At 38.2% G+C, this 14,684-nt stretch overlaps 3 protein-coding genes and 2 long non-coding RNA genes across 5 annotated transcripts; 2 read left to right on the forward strand and 3 right to left on the reverse strand.

Moving 5' to 3' along the window:
* Positions 1-327: 327 nt before the first annotated feature.
* Positions 328-1,059, forward strand: LOC117613133. The gene is made up of 2 exons (XM_034341779.1): positions 328-408; positions 493-1,059. The coding sequence occupies exons 1-2, from the start codon at positions 328-330 to the stop codon at positions 1,057-1,059; spliced, it is 648 nt and encodes a 215-aa protein (XP_034197670.1).
* Positions 1,060-3,924: 2,865 nt separating this feature from the next.
* Positions 3,925-5,294, forward strand: LOC117613138. The gene is made up of 3 exons (XR_004583669.1): positions 3,925-4,223; positions 4,318-4,375; positions 4,768-5,294. It is a non-coding gene; the product is annotated as an uncharacterized LOC117613138 (long non-coding RNA).
* Positions 5,295-7,383: 2,089 nt separating this feature from the next.
* LOC117613136 lies at positions 7,384-8,859 on the reverse strand. Its single transcript, XM_034341782.1, has 4 exons — positions 8,690-8,859; positions 8,315-8,599; positions 7,821-8,199; positions 7,384-7,701 (listed from the first exon to the last, which is right to left on the reverse strand). The coding sequence occupies exons 2-3, from the start codon at positions 8,572-8,574 to the stop codon at positions 7,827-7,829; spliced, it is 633 nt and encodes a 210-aa protein (XP_034197673.1). The 5' UTR covers positions 8,575-8,599; positions 8,690-8,859; the 3' UTR covers positions 7,384-7,701; positions 7,821-7,826.
* A 9-nt stretch (positions 8,860-8,868) lies between these two features.
* LOC117613137 lies at positions 8,869-10,015 on the reverse strand. Its single transcript, XR_004583668.1, has 3 exons — positions 9,809-10,015; positions 9,360-9,407; positions 8,869-9,193 (listed from the first exon to the last, which is right to left on the reverse strand). It is a non-coding gene; the product is annotated as an uncharacterized LOC117613137 (long non-coding RNA).
* A 1,764-nt stretch (positions 10,016-11,779) lies between these two features.
* LOC117613135 (alpha-N-acetylglucosaminidase-like) lies at positions 11,780-14,677 on the reverse strand. Its single transcript, XM_034341781.1, has 10 exons — positions 14,660-14,677; positions 14,466-14,513; positions 13,967-14,076; positions 13,692-13,794; positions 13,453-13,551; positions 13,181-13,291; positions 12,858-13,090; positions 12,509-12,746; positions 12,342-12,420; positions 11,780-12,222 (listed from the first exon to the last, which is right to left on the reverse strand). The coding sequence occupies exons 1-10, from the start codon at positions 14,663-14,665 to the stop codon at positions 11,933-11,935; spliced, it is 1,317 nt and encodes a 438-aa protein (XP_034197672.1). The 5' UTR covers positions 14,666-14,677; the 3' UTR covers positions 11,780-11,932.
* Between the last annotated feature and the right edge of the window lie 7 nt (positions 14,678-14,684).

The following is a 14,684-nucleotide window of genomic DNA, read 5'->3' on the forward strand; positions in this document are numbered from 1 at the left end:
GAGGGCAAGAAGAAGAAAAAACAGCCCGAGGATGTGACCCTCGCGGAGCTCCTGCGACAGTTGGGCGCCGAGCCCACTGCATGGCCTGCTGCCGATGCCTCCGCGCCGAGGCAATCGGATACCGAAGCCGCCGCCTCCAGAGCTGTCGGGAAGCGGCCAGTGACGGTGGATTTGGAAGCCTCACCGACTTCCAAGCACCCTCGCCGATCGGAGGTCCCGAGGGCCGTCCTTGCGGCGGAGGACGAGGACGGCCCTTCCGAAGCCGTCACCATCGCCTGCCCAGCGAAGACGGTTTAGTTCGTCAACCATATGATCGTCGGTTCTCAGATGGAGCTGCCGGAGATCGACGAACTACCGAAGAAGCTTCTTCGGGAGGAGGCTGGGCGCGCCTTTCGGCTTCAAGCCTCGGTAAGATTTTCCTTCTTCTTTCGTCCTCTCTTTCTTTCTTTTTTTGTGCCAAGTGGGGCACGCTTCTGACTCTGTTTTGTGCAGGCATCCTTGGACATGTGGCTCTGCGTCAAGCGGGCCATCTCTGCTGCCGAGCGGGTGAAGAAGGCCTACGACGACGGAAGGGCCAAGGTTGCTGAAGCGGGCAAGGCACTCCAGGACCACGCCCACCTGCTCAAGGAGAAAGAGGCTGCCGAACGGCAGGCTCTCGCTTCGGGGGGGAAGGTAGAGGAGATGCGGGTGGCCTTGGCGGCAACGCAGGCGGCAGCGAGGGATGCCGAGGCAGCTTCAGAGGCGGTTCAGGTTGCCTTGGAGGAGTCCGAGCGGACCAAGGCTGCGGAGATCGAGGCTGCCGTTCGGTCAGCTATCCAGGGATACCGCTCGTCTGAAGAGTTCACTGCTCTCTTGGATAAGGAAGTGGGCTCGAAAATGGCGGACCTGTTGTACCGGTTCAAACGGTACAACCCCGGGAAGAAGCTGAATCTGAACTTCAGCGCCGATCCTCCCCCACTACCGGAAGGGCTGACGGAGGATATGATTGAAGAATACGAGGGGGAAGACGCCGCCGAGAGCTCCGAGTCTGCCGAGGCTGCCACCGCCGATGAAACCTGAGGGCATTTTCATTTCTTTTGTACTTGTAAAATTTGTCTTTAATTTTCATTTTATTCTGAACACATTGGTGCCGAGGGCATCCTTTAATTTGAATGCACACTTCTTTTTTTTATCTACTGCTGTGAGTAATTTTGACTTGTTGGTGCCGAGGGCATCTTTTATTCATGTTTTGGTTTTAACCTTTGTATATTTTGAATATGTGTTTAATTGCCGATCGTATTATAACGTACGCTAATTGCCGTAGGCTAATTGCTGTATTTTGAATTTGTGTAAGAGTTTCGAACATCGCTTATTGCCGTAGGCTAATAAAGACGCCGTCGAATATTAACTTCGAATTTGACAAGTCCCGATGGGATCTGTATGGTAAAAATCTCGAAAATCATTTATTGCTGTAGGCTAATATAGATGCCGTCGAATGTTAACTTGACACTATTAGCAGCTGTGGGCTAGTAGAACAATTAAAGAGAGGCTGAAGTAATAGTGCCGAAGACTTTCTATTAATTTCAGTTGAAGAACAAATACATTGTAAGCGGTTACAGTTCGGACCTGCCGTAGGCTAGGTCACTTGTAGTAGTATTTGAGATGTTCCACGTTCCAAGGATGGCCGAGGGTCTTGCCGTTGGAGTCTCTTAGTCGGTAGGTTCTTGATCGGAGGATACCGATGATCTCATAGGATCCTTCCCAAAAAGGTCCGAGGGTTCCTTCCGTGGCATCTTTGGTTGCTAGCGATACCTTTCGCATGACCCAGTCTCCGATTGGGAATAAGCGGTGTCTGACTCTAGAGTCGTAATACCGAGAGACACGTTGTTTGTAGGCTTCATTCCGAAGGTTGGCATGTGCTCGGTGCTCTTCGAGTAGGTCAAGGCTCAGAGAAATGGCTTCTTCGTTCGGCTTTGGTGCGAAATTTTCCGTTCGGTAGGAAGGTTCACCAATTTCCACAGGCACCACCGCTTCCGAACCGAAAGCCAGGGAAAAAGGAGTTTCTCCAGTGGACGATCGGTAAGACGTCCGAATGGCCCACAGTGCTTCGAGAAGCTTTTCCGGCCAGGCTCCCTTGGCCTTGTCCAGCTGCCGTTTCAATAGCTTCTTCACAATTTTGTTTATTGCTTCGACTTGACCGTTTGACTGGGGATGGGCTGGTGATGCAAAAAACAAGTTGATTTTCAGGCGGGTGCAAAGTTGCCTGAAGAGTTTCGAATCGAATTGTCTACCGTTGTCGATAATAATTGCATATGGGATACCGAATCGGCAACAAATATGAGTCCAGACGAAATCCTCCATTTTTGCTGTCGTTATGGTTGCCAGAGGTTCTGCTTCTACCCATTTGGTGAAGTAGTCGACGGCAACCACGGCATATTTTACCTGCCCCTTGCCTTGCGGCATTGGACCGATCAGGTCTAGTCCCCATTGTGCGAAAGCCAAGGGCTCACAATCGGTATCAGAGGTTCGGCGGGGATATGCGGAATGTTACCGAAGCGCTGGCATTTATCACATCTCTTCACAGGTGAATTAGCGTCCTGATGCATGGTCGGCCAAAAATATTCCTGCCTTCGGGTGGTACCGGCCGAATGCTCTTCGATGCTTAAGTAAGTACGATTTTAGTAATATTAAATTACAGATCAAGCGGTAGCGTACCGTTGGTTGCTCTCCCCTCCTTTTGGGGATAGGGGTCTTCTTATATAGGCCTTGGGAGGCGTGTACTATGCTCATATTTTCAATGTGGGACTGTAGAAGCGGATTGTGTGCATGACACGTGTCCTGCTAGAAAAGAGTCAAAATGTACGGTTTCGGCAGGATACATGCCGAAGGGTTATTGTGATAAATATTGATCATGTCCACGTGTTTGGTGGTTATAGGTCGTTTGCTTCCGGTATAAACAACATAAACTCTCTCTCTCTCTCTCTCTCTCTCTCTCTCTCTCTCTCTCTCTCTCTCTCTCTCCCCCACCCCCCAACTGTTTGCTTAAGTTTTCTCTCGTTCTGGCTTTGACCTTGCTTGATTAATTATTCTCTCTAGGTAGCTAGGTGTTTGAAAATATTAACATGACATGTTCTATATATATATATATATATATATATATATATATATATCTCTGTCCAGCATGCCCATGGTGGGGGACCATACATCGAGGATGGCAAATCAGGGGAAAGCCAGTTCTATGTTTGTAGTGGTGAAGTATGTTGAACCCCCATACAGTGGTGCAGTATTTGAAATAAAATTAAAACGAGGAGGAGAAGACCATATGGGCGGTGGTGCCGGAAGAGAAGGAGTCACTCATGAACCCCAACTACTTGAACCTATAGTCAAGTTATTTGGTCGTTATGCGATTCAGACGGCGAGGATTTTCAGCCGCTCCCAGTTATTTATACTCCTAGAGAACGATATTACGCACAAGACACTGCATGGATATGCTATTAACACGAAGAGTTTGTCAGTGGCTTCATTTGTGCCCCCGGGAGCTTCTAAGCGGGATGGGGTCATTGTTTCTGCGTATGGGAAACTTTATCATCTTGCAGCTCCAGTACACCCCGAAAAACTATCCTTTGACAGTTACGATCCTGCTACAAATCTGTGGACGCCTATGCCTAATTTTCCATTTTATTCTACGTATCCTGCCAATATGCGTATAGTTGGTCATGCCGTTTGCTATGGCTTTATTTTGTTTTCAATGTGTGACTGCAATGAGCGGCGGTTCAAAGTCGCAGCTTTTCATGTGAGTACAAGTGTATGGCATGAAGTGAAAATTGACACTTATGCTTTTGTTCCTTTCCGAGGGAGGGCCGTGGTTGTAGGCAAGACTATCTATGCCTTATTTCAATATGGAACGAACATTCTAGCATTCTCCTTCTTCTTAAAGATGGATGAAGGTGATTTTGCTTGTTCACTAAACGCACCATTAAGATTGCAGGGCCTGGAGGTTCGGGGTGGCCCATTACATGTGGTGCTAAGCAAACAGAGTATTTGGTTCATTTGGGGAATAATGATTTTTGTCATATCCGAACTGCCCAGAACGATGAAATTGATTGTCGTCAATATCTTTGTATAACCACGTTTCAAATTGTTGTTGGAGAAGGAGGAAGTTGTATCAAGACCTTAGATTCAACTGTTTTTCATGTGGATGTTAGGCACTCTGGTACTTTCTATATTACATTCAGCTTCGCACCGTAAGTTTCCTTCACGTTTTTGTGTTTTCATTTATAACATTTGGGATTCTCATATATTTTGTATGTAACATGGTTTATGATTATTTTGACTAAGTGAGTGCGGGGATTTTGAACCTAAAGAAGAAGAGGAGAGTGTAGAAACAAAGTGCAAGGTAAGTTACCATCCTCACATCACTTGTAATTAAATTACTTGGAGATATTTTAAAAGGGAAAAGGAAAAATATATGGGAGGAAGAAGAGTTTCTCGATGCCTAAGCTACCTGCAGCTGTGATACCTGAATATATTTTTTTGTTTCCATTGGGAAAACCGATTTGATCTAGGTCCTTTATCAGTCATGTCAAATTTTTTGGTACAGTTTGGGTGATTTGCTATGTGGTTTTTTGTGCCCTCATCGGCCAACAAGGGCACAAAAACTGTCACAAGTGCAAGAAGCGTGTCTATATGAAATCTTTTCATTTATATAATGACCATGAATCTAGAAACTCAATTTTTTTTGCATGTATGTAAGTGTTTTTAATCAGCCTCTGAATCTTTGTTTCGCAGAGACAAGCTGTCGAGCATGAAGTATTAAAGCAGAAAATAGCAAGCACGAAAAAGCCAAGCATTTCAGAATATGGGTTGTATTTGTTGAACCAAAGACAGAAAATAGATGAAAAAAAAAAAAAAAACATAAACCCCCTCAAAAGACAGATAGATGGTTGGGAGATATAAACTTAGTTCCGACGACATACTCTCTGATTTTCAATCAATCTTCTAGATTTCTGAGTGTTAATGGAATTCGTTGGTGGGTAGATGGAAGACTTACATCAAGTTGTTTTCTTAGAAAAATTGTTTAAAATTAACAATTCTTTTATTGTTTAAATATAAAATAAAGTAAAAAACCACGAAAGTTGAGGGGTAAGGGGTGTTTTTTATTTGGTGATTGATTTGAGACGTATTTATGTGTGTATAGTATATATACACGCACATCTTATGTTGATGATGCATCTATAACGATGTGCATTACAAACGTCAGTTACAAAGACACCCTCTCAATGTCAGCACTTTAACACCCTCCCTGCGATGTGTCAAGCATGAATGTATAACATTAATGAAAGAGGATTAAGCTGAAGCTATGAAATTATACCTAAGCTTATAATTTTGCATACCTTCCACAATTAGAATTTCCAAACTTTAATGTGCTTAATTAGGGTTTACTCGTTTGTACTATAAATCAGCGATGGTCCTAAGGTTTTGGAGGCCCTAGGCGAACCACCAAAATGTGGCCTTCCACCTTTCCTATAAATATATATACTAGTCTCTCCGCAAGCGCTTCCGCGCATGCGAGAGGCTTTTTTTATAAATAAAAAAAATTTTATTTTATTTTAGAATTAAAAAAGATAGTGGGTAGTTGTGTTTCATAAAAATATGATCCATTATTTGATTTTTCTTTTAGTTTTAGTTTGTTTTAACATGAAAAAGTATGAATTTACCATATTATCCTCATTTAATTAATAATTTCAATTATTAATATTTGCATTAACCAATGACATTTTTTGGCATTTTGAATGTTTCACCATTCTTTGTCTTTTGCTTTATATATATAGATATACTTATATGATTTTTTTTTTAAATAAAAAAAATTATGAACTGAAAGTCACAATTGTAACCTAAAAATAAAATATGTAATTCATATAACTTTATAAAATGAATCAAAATATCACTCGTCTTGCATTTTTTTGATGCAAAAGTATCAATTAATTTTACATAATTAAGTTTTTCTACCATGTCTTTTTCAATGGATAACATAGCTAAACCATTCTATCTTTTTGTGACATAGTTGACCGAAGGTAAGATTTGATCAACTTCAACTTTGAAAACCTTCTTTCTGCATATTTCATTAAAGTGCTTTTTTTTTTTTTTAACCTTACGTCGAGCACAGTAGATTTCATATATGCTGCTATTCAATAAAGTGCTTGTATTTTTTATTTCTTTTCCTTTGTCGAGCACAGCATATATTTATGCTGCTAGTTTCTTTTCTTTTTTTGGGGGTTTAAGGTATGCTGCTAGTAGGTTACCTTTTTACATTAAGTTTTCTCTTCTTAGTTTTAAAGAGAATAATTGGTTTTTTTATAAACAATACTTGGGCCAAATATTATTAAGGCTTAAATGTTGAAATGATCCCTGTGTTTTATCTTATCGACCAATTTAGTCCTTGTGTTATTAATTTGGCCAATTTAGTCCCTGTGTTTGTATCTGTTAATAAATTTGATCCTTTCCGTCAAAATTATGTTAAAATCTAAAAAAAGAACATTTAAAATTAATTTAAAAATTTGTAATTAATTATAAAGATTTAAACTCAAATAATAATAATGCTAAAATGATTAAAACCCACACAACCTCAACCTCCAATGGTCTTGATTCCTGTAGGAAAAAAAAAAGGGTTCTTAGTAGAATTGATGCCTACTCTTTTCTTGATGCAAATTTTCTTCTATCTTATGTTTAAGATTTTCTCATACTCTACCCTTCATCTCTCTCTCCTCTCCGATCTATTCGTCTAAATGTCGTCGACTTTTGCTGCAGCCAAGATGATCAATTGGCAGTAGAGCCGTCAAGCTTACGGTGACCGGCTATGATGATCTTCATGATTTGTCACAGAGAGAGAGAGAGAGAGAGAGAGAGAGAGAGAGAGAGATGTTGTAGTTTAGGTGGGGTTGGAATGGTGGTGAGGGTGACTATGGTTTTGGGGTTGGAGTGGTGGTGGTGAGGGTGGCTGGGTTTGGGAGGTGGTTGAGGTGTGTGCGCGAAATTGGGAAAGGTGAAATTTAAAAGAAATATATTCCAATTTCAGTTTGAATTTAAAATTTTATAATCAATTACAGTTTTTTTTATAATTAATTATATATTTTTAAAGGAATTGATCACATTGACTAACATATACAAACACAAGAACCAAATTGGCCAAATTGATAACACATGGACTAAATTGGCCTATGAGATAAAACACAGGGACCATTTTAACATTTAAGCCTATTATTAATGTTGCCTATAGTACAATTAAAAAAATAATAATATAAGTATATATATATACTATATACAGAGGTCCTAGGCGGCCAGCTTGCCCACATTTACCCAGAGTCTCCCCTGTTATGAATACCACCTTTTAAAGAATGAAATACGTATCATAAAATTATCCCATATACTTTATTTGGCAATTACATATCCTAAACTAGGTACATTCATTATCCTTTACAAAAACAAAAGATAGCTCTTGAAAAAAAAAACCAAACAAACAAACAAACAAATGATAGCAATATCAACTATATCAGCAAAAAAAAAAAAATTCCCCTAGCTAGCATGTCCTTTTGTCTCGAGTCTTCACCAAAGAGAAAGAGGCACACAACTGCAAATCCAAATCTGCCCTGCCCTACCCTACCCTACCCTCATGTAGTCCAATTTTGTAGCATGTCCTTGTCAGTGGAGAAGCATCCATATCGCCTACACCAATATCGCAAAATCAAAAAATATTTTAATTAATGTCGACAGTTTACTATTGATCACAGTAGTACAAGATAATTTAATACTGCATGTATGTATGTACAAAGGCAAAAAAATACCTTCATTCATGAGAAGACATGGACCTCATTGAAAAACTCAGAATATAGCCTTCTTACTTCCGCATCAACAACTTCAATGGGGACCTTCTTCTTAGCATAGTGATTCCTTATATTCTTGACAAATCTGATTAGATCTGCTGGACGATTACCATCATATTTATTAGCATGCTTATAATCGTAAATATCTGTCATCCAACCAGCCATCTTCTTAGTATTCCATGGCAAATACCCACCAAAACTTTTCGATCGCTCAAACTCACAAAATCTTCTAAGAGTTCGTGTCAATATTTTCTGATGAAAACCAGCATATAACTTGATCCTCTCGATAGGGGTTTTCAAGAAAGGATGCTCTATAAGTTGATCAACAAAAATGTCATCCCTAAAAAGAAAAACACAATAGTTATATAATTAAAACAACAAATGTTCAATTGATCTCATATATATATATATATATATATATATATATATATATATATTAAAAAGTTACAACTTACTCATATCCAGAGCCTTTGTCGAAGAAGTTCAAAAACAAGGTAAGATCATTCCAATTATTAGCTTCTTCCCCTATAATACGACATGATAGATCTCGCAACATAACTTTGAAGTCTCTTAAATCTTGGAGCTTTTGCTGCCTTTCTTTATCACGAGTCAATTTATTCTCAATATTGATTATTTTCATTTGTTGCTCATCTCCAACTACAACATAACTCTTCATATCCTTCAATTTTCCATGCATAAGTTTTTTACGATGCATATTGCGAATAGTACAAAGTAGAGCCCTGCATCATAATTACAAATTACAACACATAAATTACAATACGTAAATAATTTAAGTCCATGTCTACATATATAACAAAGAGTATACTCACTTAATCTCAGATTGCCACCATAGGAGTGCGTCTCCATTGTTGATCGCATCCTTACCACGATCCAACTTATCCAACCCGTCATGTAGCACAAAATCAAAGTGATTATAGGCAATAGTCCAAAAGCTCTCTACATTATCAAAATTGGATATTCGTCCTCGTTAGCGTGCGCGTGCGCGTGCGCGTGCGCGTGCGATATCTTTCTGTTGAATTAATTTTGCAAACCAAGATCGCACAATTCGATGATCATTTATGAAAGAAGTCAGATTAAATATATTTTTAGCTTCTTCCTCACCTCTATGATCTAGCTTACAAAATGTAATAGGCCAAGCTTCATTGTCACCTTCAAAATATAATTTTCCTTTAAAGCTAGTGCTGCTAGAGGCTAACGCATTGTAAGTAAACTCAAAGTGCATCAAATTAGCTCCGATTATACACCTTCTATCACCATTGGTTTCATGTTCACTTTTGATGCTTGCGGAGGAGTGATTGTTCGTAATCCATACCCTTAAAAACAAAAACAAAAATATCAGCAACAATTATGTCCATGTGGCATAAAAAAAAAAAAAACAAACAAACAAATAGTTTTGTATGCATACAAAGTTTACAAACAGAGCTGGAAGAATTGGCAATATGAATCCATGAGTACTTAGAGAGAAACAGAGAGGCTAACCTGAAGTCAGATTGATCCAGCTATGTGATATCAGTACGGGCAGATTTCCTGCAAAAAAACGTTGCACATTTACACTTTCAACTTGAATGATTCAAGAAAACCCCGAGAGAGAGAGAGAGAGAGAGAGAGAGGGAGAACAGAAAAGAAAGCTATGTTTGGTTTCTGAGAAAAATAATCAAAAGAGAAGAAACAGCTCTGTCAATGTCATCTCACAGAAACTGAATCATAAAGCCAACCCCCAACAACCCAAAAAAGCACAAGTGTTGATTTCCAATAAATTCTCAGCAACCCAGAAAAGAAAAACCACTACGCGCACAGCTCAAAGTGAACAAACTTACAGAGAAAAAGAAAGTGGGAGAGAGAGAGAGCAGACAGGCGGAGCCAGGAATCCTACCACAAGGGGTCTTAAGAGTAAAAGTAACAATAAAAATTTAGGGTTTAGAACTTACTTGAATTGTGAAATTTCACAATTAGAATGAGTAAAACAAAGAGAGTAGCTGGCGGCACCACCACACGGCGACGACACGGCAGAACAGAGGCACACACCCCAGTGGAGTGGCGGCAGCAAGGGAGGAGATGGAGTTGAGGGTTTGGGGGAGTTGGGAACTTAGGGTTTGGAGGAGAAAACAAAAAAATTTGGGGGTTTAGAATGGAGGAAACGGTGCTGAGGAGAGAGAAGGATACGCTGGCCTTCTTGTTTTTCTCTTTTTGGTTTCAGACCTGGCCCAAAACGACGTCGTTTTGGTCAGGTCATTTGAAAAAATTCCCTGGGCCAAAACGACGTCGTTTTTCCCAAGTTGTTTTTTTTAAAAAAAGGTCCCGCGCGCAGGCCTTCTTCTCCAGCTGCAAAACCTTCCTTCTTTCAGTCATTTCGTCGACCACTTGGTGTGCAGCTCCAAGAGACCTCTAAACTTATTTCCATGGCTTCCAAGAGGTCATGCGACCCCACTGACCCCACTATGGCTCCGCCACACAGGGCTCGGTCCTATATCCTGGCACTTTCGGCATTGACGTTAAATATATCATTCCCATGCATTTTATTTCCTAATTTATTCAATTAGGTTTACTTAAGTTATAAGTTTAAAAAATAATTGGGCTTTATTGAGTTTCCTTTTCTTTTCTTTTTTTTTATATTTTGAATTGAATTATTAGTTTTTTTTATTTTTACAATAATGGGGCCTTTATTGAGTTTCCTCTTTTCAATTTTGATTGAATAATTGGGCAAGTTTTTTTTATTTTATATATAATACAATAATTGGACCTTTATTGAGTTTTCTTTTTTTAATTTTGAATTGAATAATTTGGACAAGTTCTATTTATTTATATATTTTTGGACCTTTATTAAGTTTCCTTTTTAGAATTTTGAATCAAATAATTTGGCAAGTTTATTTATTATTTTTTAAAGAATAGTTGTGCCTACAATAATAATTATAAATAAAAAAATTATTACCAAAAAATATATATATATTTCTACTCAACATGTTGTCGCTCATGCAATAATATTTCGGGACACTCTAAAAAAAACTTTGGCCCGAATTTTCCTCTTTTTTCTTAAACGGATTTTCCTCCGTTTGGGGGCTTTAGAAGGCAAGGTTTTACCGAGCCCACTATTGCTCCATCCAGTTTAGCTTGATGTATTGTTTTGGGCAGTAGTTTTTTTCTTTTTCATTGTTTCCTCGTTATTGTTTTAGACTGCAAATCTTTTTAAGATCACGCTGTTGTTTCTGATTTTCGGATGTTGTCATTCTCTCTGCTGTATACTCTTATGATATTTAATAAAGCATCTTTACCAAAAAAAAGAAATAATAATAACTTTGGCCAAATTAAAAGATGGATCTTGTAGTTTAAATTGTTTCTCATGTGATTAGTAAAGATTGCTCAAATTCACGGAATATGCAAGTGTTTGTATGTTTTAAATTCCTTTTTTATTAATAAGCCATGAGAGATTCGAGCTAACTATTTGGAAGAAAAGTATCAAAATGAACAATTAATTTATGGCATAATTACTTATAAATAATGAAAATAAAATAGGATAAACGATGAATAGGAATTGAATCTATTGACCATGCATGATGCATCATATTTCAGATTAGTTGGTTAAGCCACTATGGCTGCCCCTTTACATCTGAATTTGAATTTCACTCCTGAAAATCAAAATAGTTTATAATCTCAATTTGTTAAAATAAAAAAAAATAAAAAAAAAACCCAATTGCTTATGATTAGGCTATTATGTGGAAGTTGCGGTTAGGATGTATGTCACTCCAACACAACCTGTCCTGTATAATGTTGAGATTCTTTGCTTCTGACTTTTTGACCAAGTTCAAGTTCATATAGAAATAGGGTAAATGTGAATTCAATACTTCTGTTACCGAAATAGGTTAAATTTCACCAAAGAAAGAAAGCAAAATAAAATAAATAAATGAAAAGGTCAATCAGGAGATTTCCATTTTGTGCAAGCAATGGTAAAAATTGAACAACACTAATACCTTTTTAAGTTGTATAAGTTTTCTAAAACTTTATTTAAAATTAAAATGAGTTGTAAATTACTCACGAAGTCTTCCAATCCAAACATATTATATTACAATCTCAGTAGCAGCTCCATGCAGGGATTGTATGTTTTCAGCACTTGATCCTAAATACTTATCAAAAAGCCATCTGGACGTGTTGAGAGCATTTCCACTACTTTTCACAGGAAATTCCTTCCTGCTGTTTTGCCAATCATTTGTAAGCTTTATCCACTCTCTCCTCCAGTCCTTCAACCGAAACTCACTGCCCCACTCCAAGCTTTGTGTTAAATACTTAAAATATATAGCTGCTCGAGGGCCATAATAATCTCGCAGAAGCCCACTCCAATACTTATTTCCTACATGAAGAAAAAGAAACACCAGTTTTACAGCAATATTTGCATGCAGACACAGTTCAATGTTTCTACAGTAAAAGATTGCAGGATATGAATTCTTAAGGCGTCACCATTTGTCATACCATAGTCGCGAAGCAGACTTGCTTCCTCCTTTGTGTTGTCAAACCACATAGTTATCTGAGTTCTAGCATTCCATTCAAACTGCATTTTATATCAAATCAATTCTTTAAGTTTTGTCCTTTTTGATGACATGAGTTTTGTTAGATGATAGTTCAACTGGGATTCAAACCTGCTTTTCCTGTTCTTCATCTTGGGCGAGTTTCTTTGCACTTTCTAACCAAGGTCCTAGGAGAAATCCATCATGGCAGGCTAAGAGTGTGTCCATGTCTTCAACTAGACCCAAAAACTTCTGGCTGTGGCGAGCCAGTCCGATGGCATCATTAAACTGATAAGCTTCTATGACCTTTAGAAATAGCTGGTTTGCATACTTAGCTAAAGCTTGTCTAGTCAGGTCCACAAGGTCATACCTGAGACCAGTTAAAATGGCAAATAAAATTAATTAAAATGAAAAATTTAAGTACAACGGACACTGTAAAGAGTTGTGTATGCGGTACCAGTTGAGAGTAAAAAGGGCTAACCTGTAAGCATTACTTTCTGAGAGTTCATCTCCACTTGCAATAAAAATATCTAATGCATGTATCACTTCAGATGTTGAATACCATAAATGAGGTTGGTCAAATGAATCAGTTATTTCCTTTAGAACTGCTCTCCCTGCTACTGGGTTCTCATTTGGTTGAAACGCTTCAGGCGGTATTGATATAAAGGATGGATCAACGTCGGGAAATGCCACAATTACATCCCTATTTTTGTCCTGTTTTCATAGGAAAAGATTTGTGGGAACAAGATCATGCCAACGCAATCTTAGAGACGAAGATATGCAAAAGAATATAAGGAACTTTACATAGGCACCGTCGGTGCAGTTATAGAGGGTGTGATATAATATATTCCAGGCATCTTGTATTGAAGGAACTGAACGGCCATAACGTCTTCCAGAATATTGATCAATCCAGGCCTGAAATAGGAAGGAATGAATAGTTTTTAAATTTTATTTGCAAATCATCCCCCCTACTCATCAGTTACAATACAAGTCACAACTATAGGGTGATGGTAGAGGGAAATGAAAACAGTAGGTGTCCTAAATTTCAACAGGATTAGGAAATAACTTGACGCTACCTTAGCATCAACTTTGTTGTGTTGAAACGCCATCTCAGACATGAGATCATAAACAATCGGGTTTTGTTCTATACCTTCCATTGACATTCCGACACCAACCTTCAGAAAAGTAATAGATACAGTATGAAATATATCATTTTTTTAATCTATTAAGTATCAGAGGAGACTAGAATATGACCAATAAGTTAATTTATAATATCTTCATTATAAGCAAAAAATTTATGGATGGATAAACATGCCATTGTTGAGTTTTCACTTGTACGAGCATCAATTGGTCCAGACGCTATCGCATCCAAAACTCCGTACATTTCAACGTTTCCTGCAAAATTGTGCAGCATACACCTGTAATGCAGAAGTCAAACAAATCTAATAAGAATCTAGATGGGAAGAACAAAAGAGCATGGATGAACTTAAAATGTCCCTCTTTAGTATACACAAAAGGACTTTATAGCATTTGACCCCAAAAAAAAGGACTTTATAGCAACGTAATCTTCAAAATGGACATATGACTTTCCATATGTAAGGAACACCATAAAACTGCTCTGTAGTAATCCATATGGGTTTCACTTCAGCAAACAGATCGAGGACTACCAGCCTCCCCGCAGGAACAGACTGTAAAAGTGCCTGAAAACAAGCACATTTCACTGTCAACCAAAGCAGAGAAAGATGGTAATAGCAAAGATATAAAAGTAGAATGGGTTGTGTATCAAATTATCAATACAAGATTGAAACGAGTTGTGCATTTTACATTCAATTTTCGTATCTGAATTTTAACCGTAAGTAAATTGCATGAAGTCATGCTCAACTTCTATTTCGATTTTCGTTCATAATGCCTAGGCTACAAAGACTTTGGTTGTTCCTATCAAGAGCTTATTTACATAATATGAATTGTTATCATTTAGAGTTTCACATAGTTTAGAACCATTTGTGTGATCAAATGCGTAGTGTTGCTGAATTGAATCATGGATAACAAGAAAGCCACACAGTGAAAGCAAATAAATTATAAATATAACCTTCATTTGTGGAGGCCTCCAGAACGGATCGTATGAAAATAACCACCCCTGAAGAGTTAAAAGCATACTCAGTAGCATACCAAAACAAAGTGAAAGTCTAGTGCATAACTGCATTGAATTTGACTTCCATTGTAACTAACCATTTTGCCATAAAAGATGTACTCAGCAAGACTTAAAGACATCATTTCTTTTACCTGCATTAGCCACACACCATCATTA

This window comes from Prunus dulcis, unplaced genomic scaffold (assembly GCF_902201215.1).
Source record: "Prunus dulcis unplaced genomic scaffold, ALMONDv2, whole genome shotgun sequence".
Lineage (NCBI taxonomy): Eukaryota > Viridiplantae > Streptophyta > Magnoliopsida > Rosales > Rosaceae > Prunus > Prunus dulcis.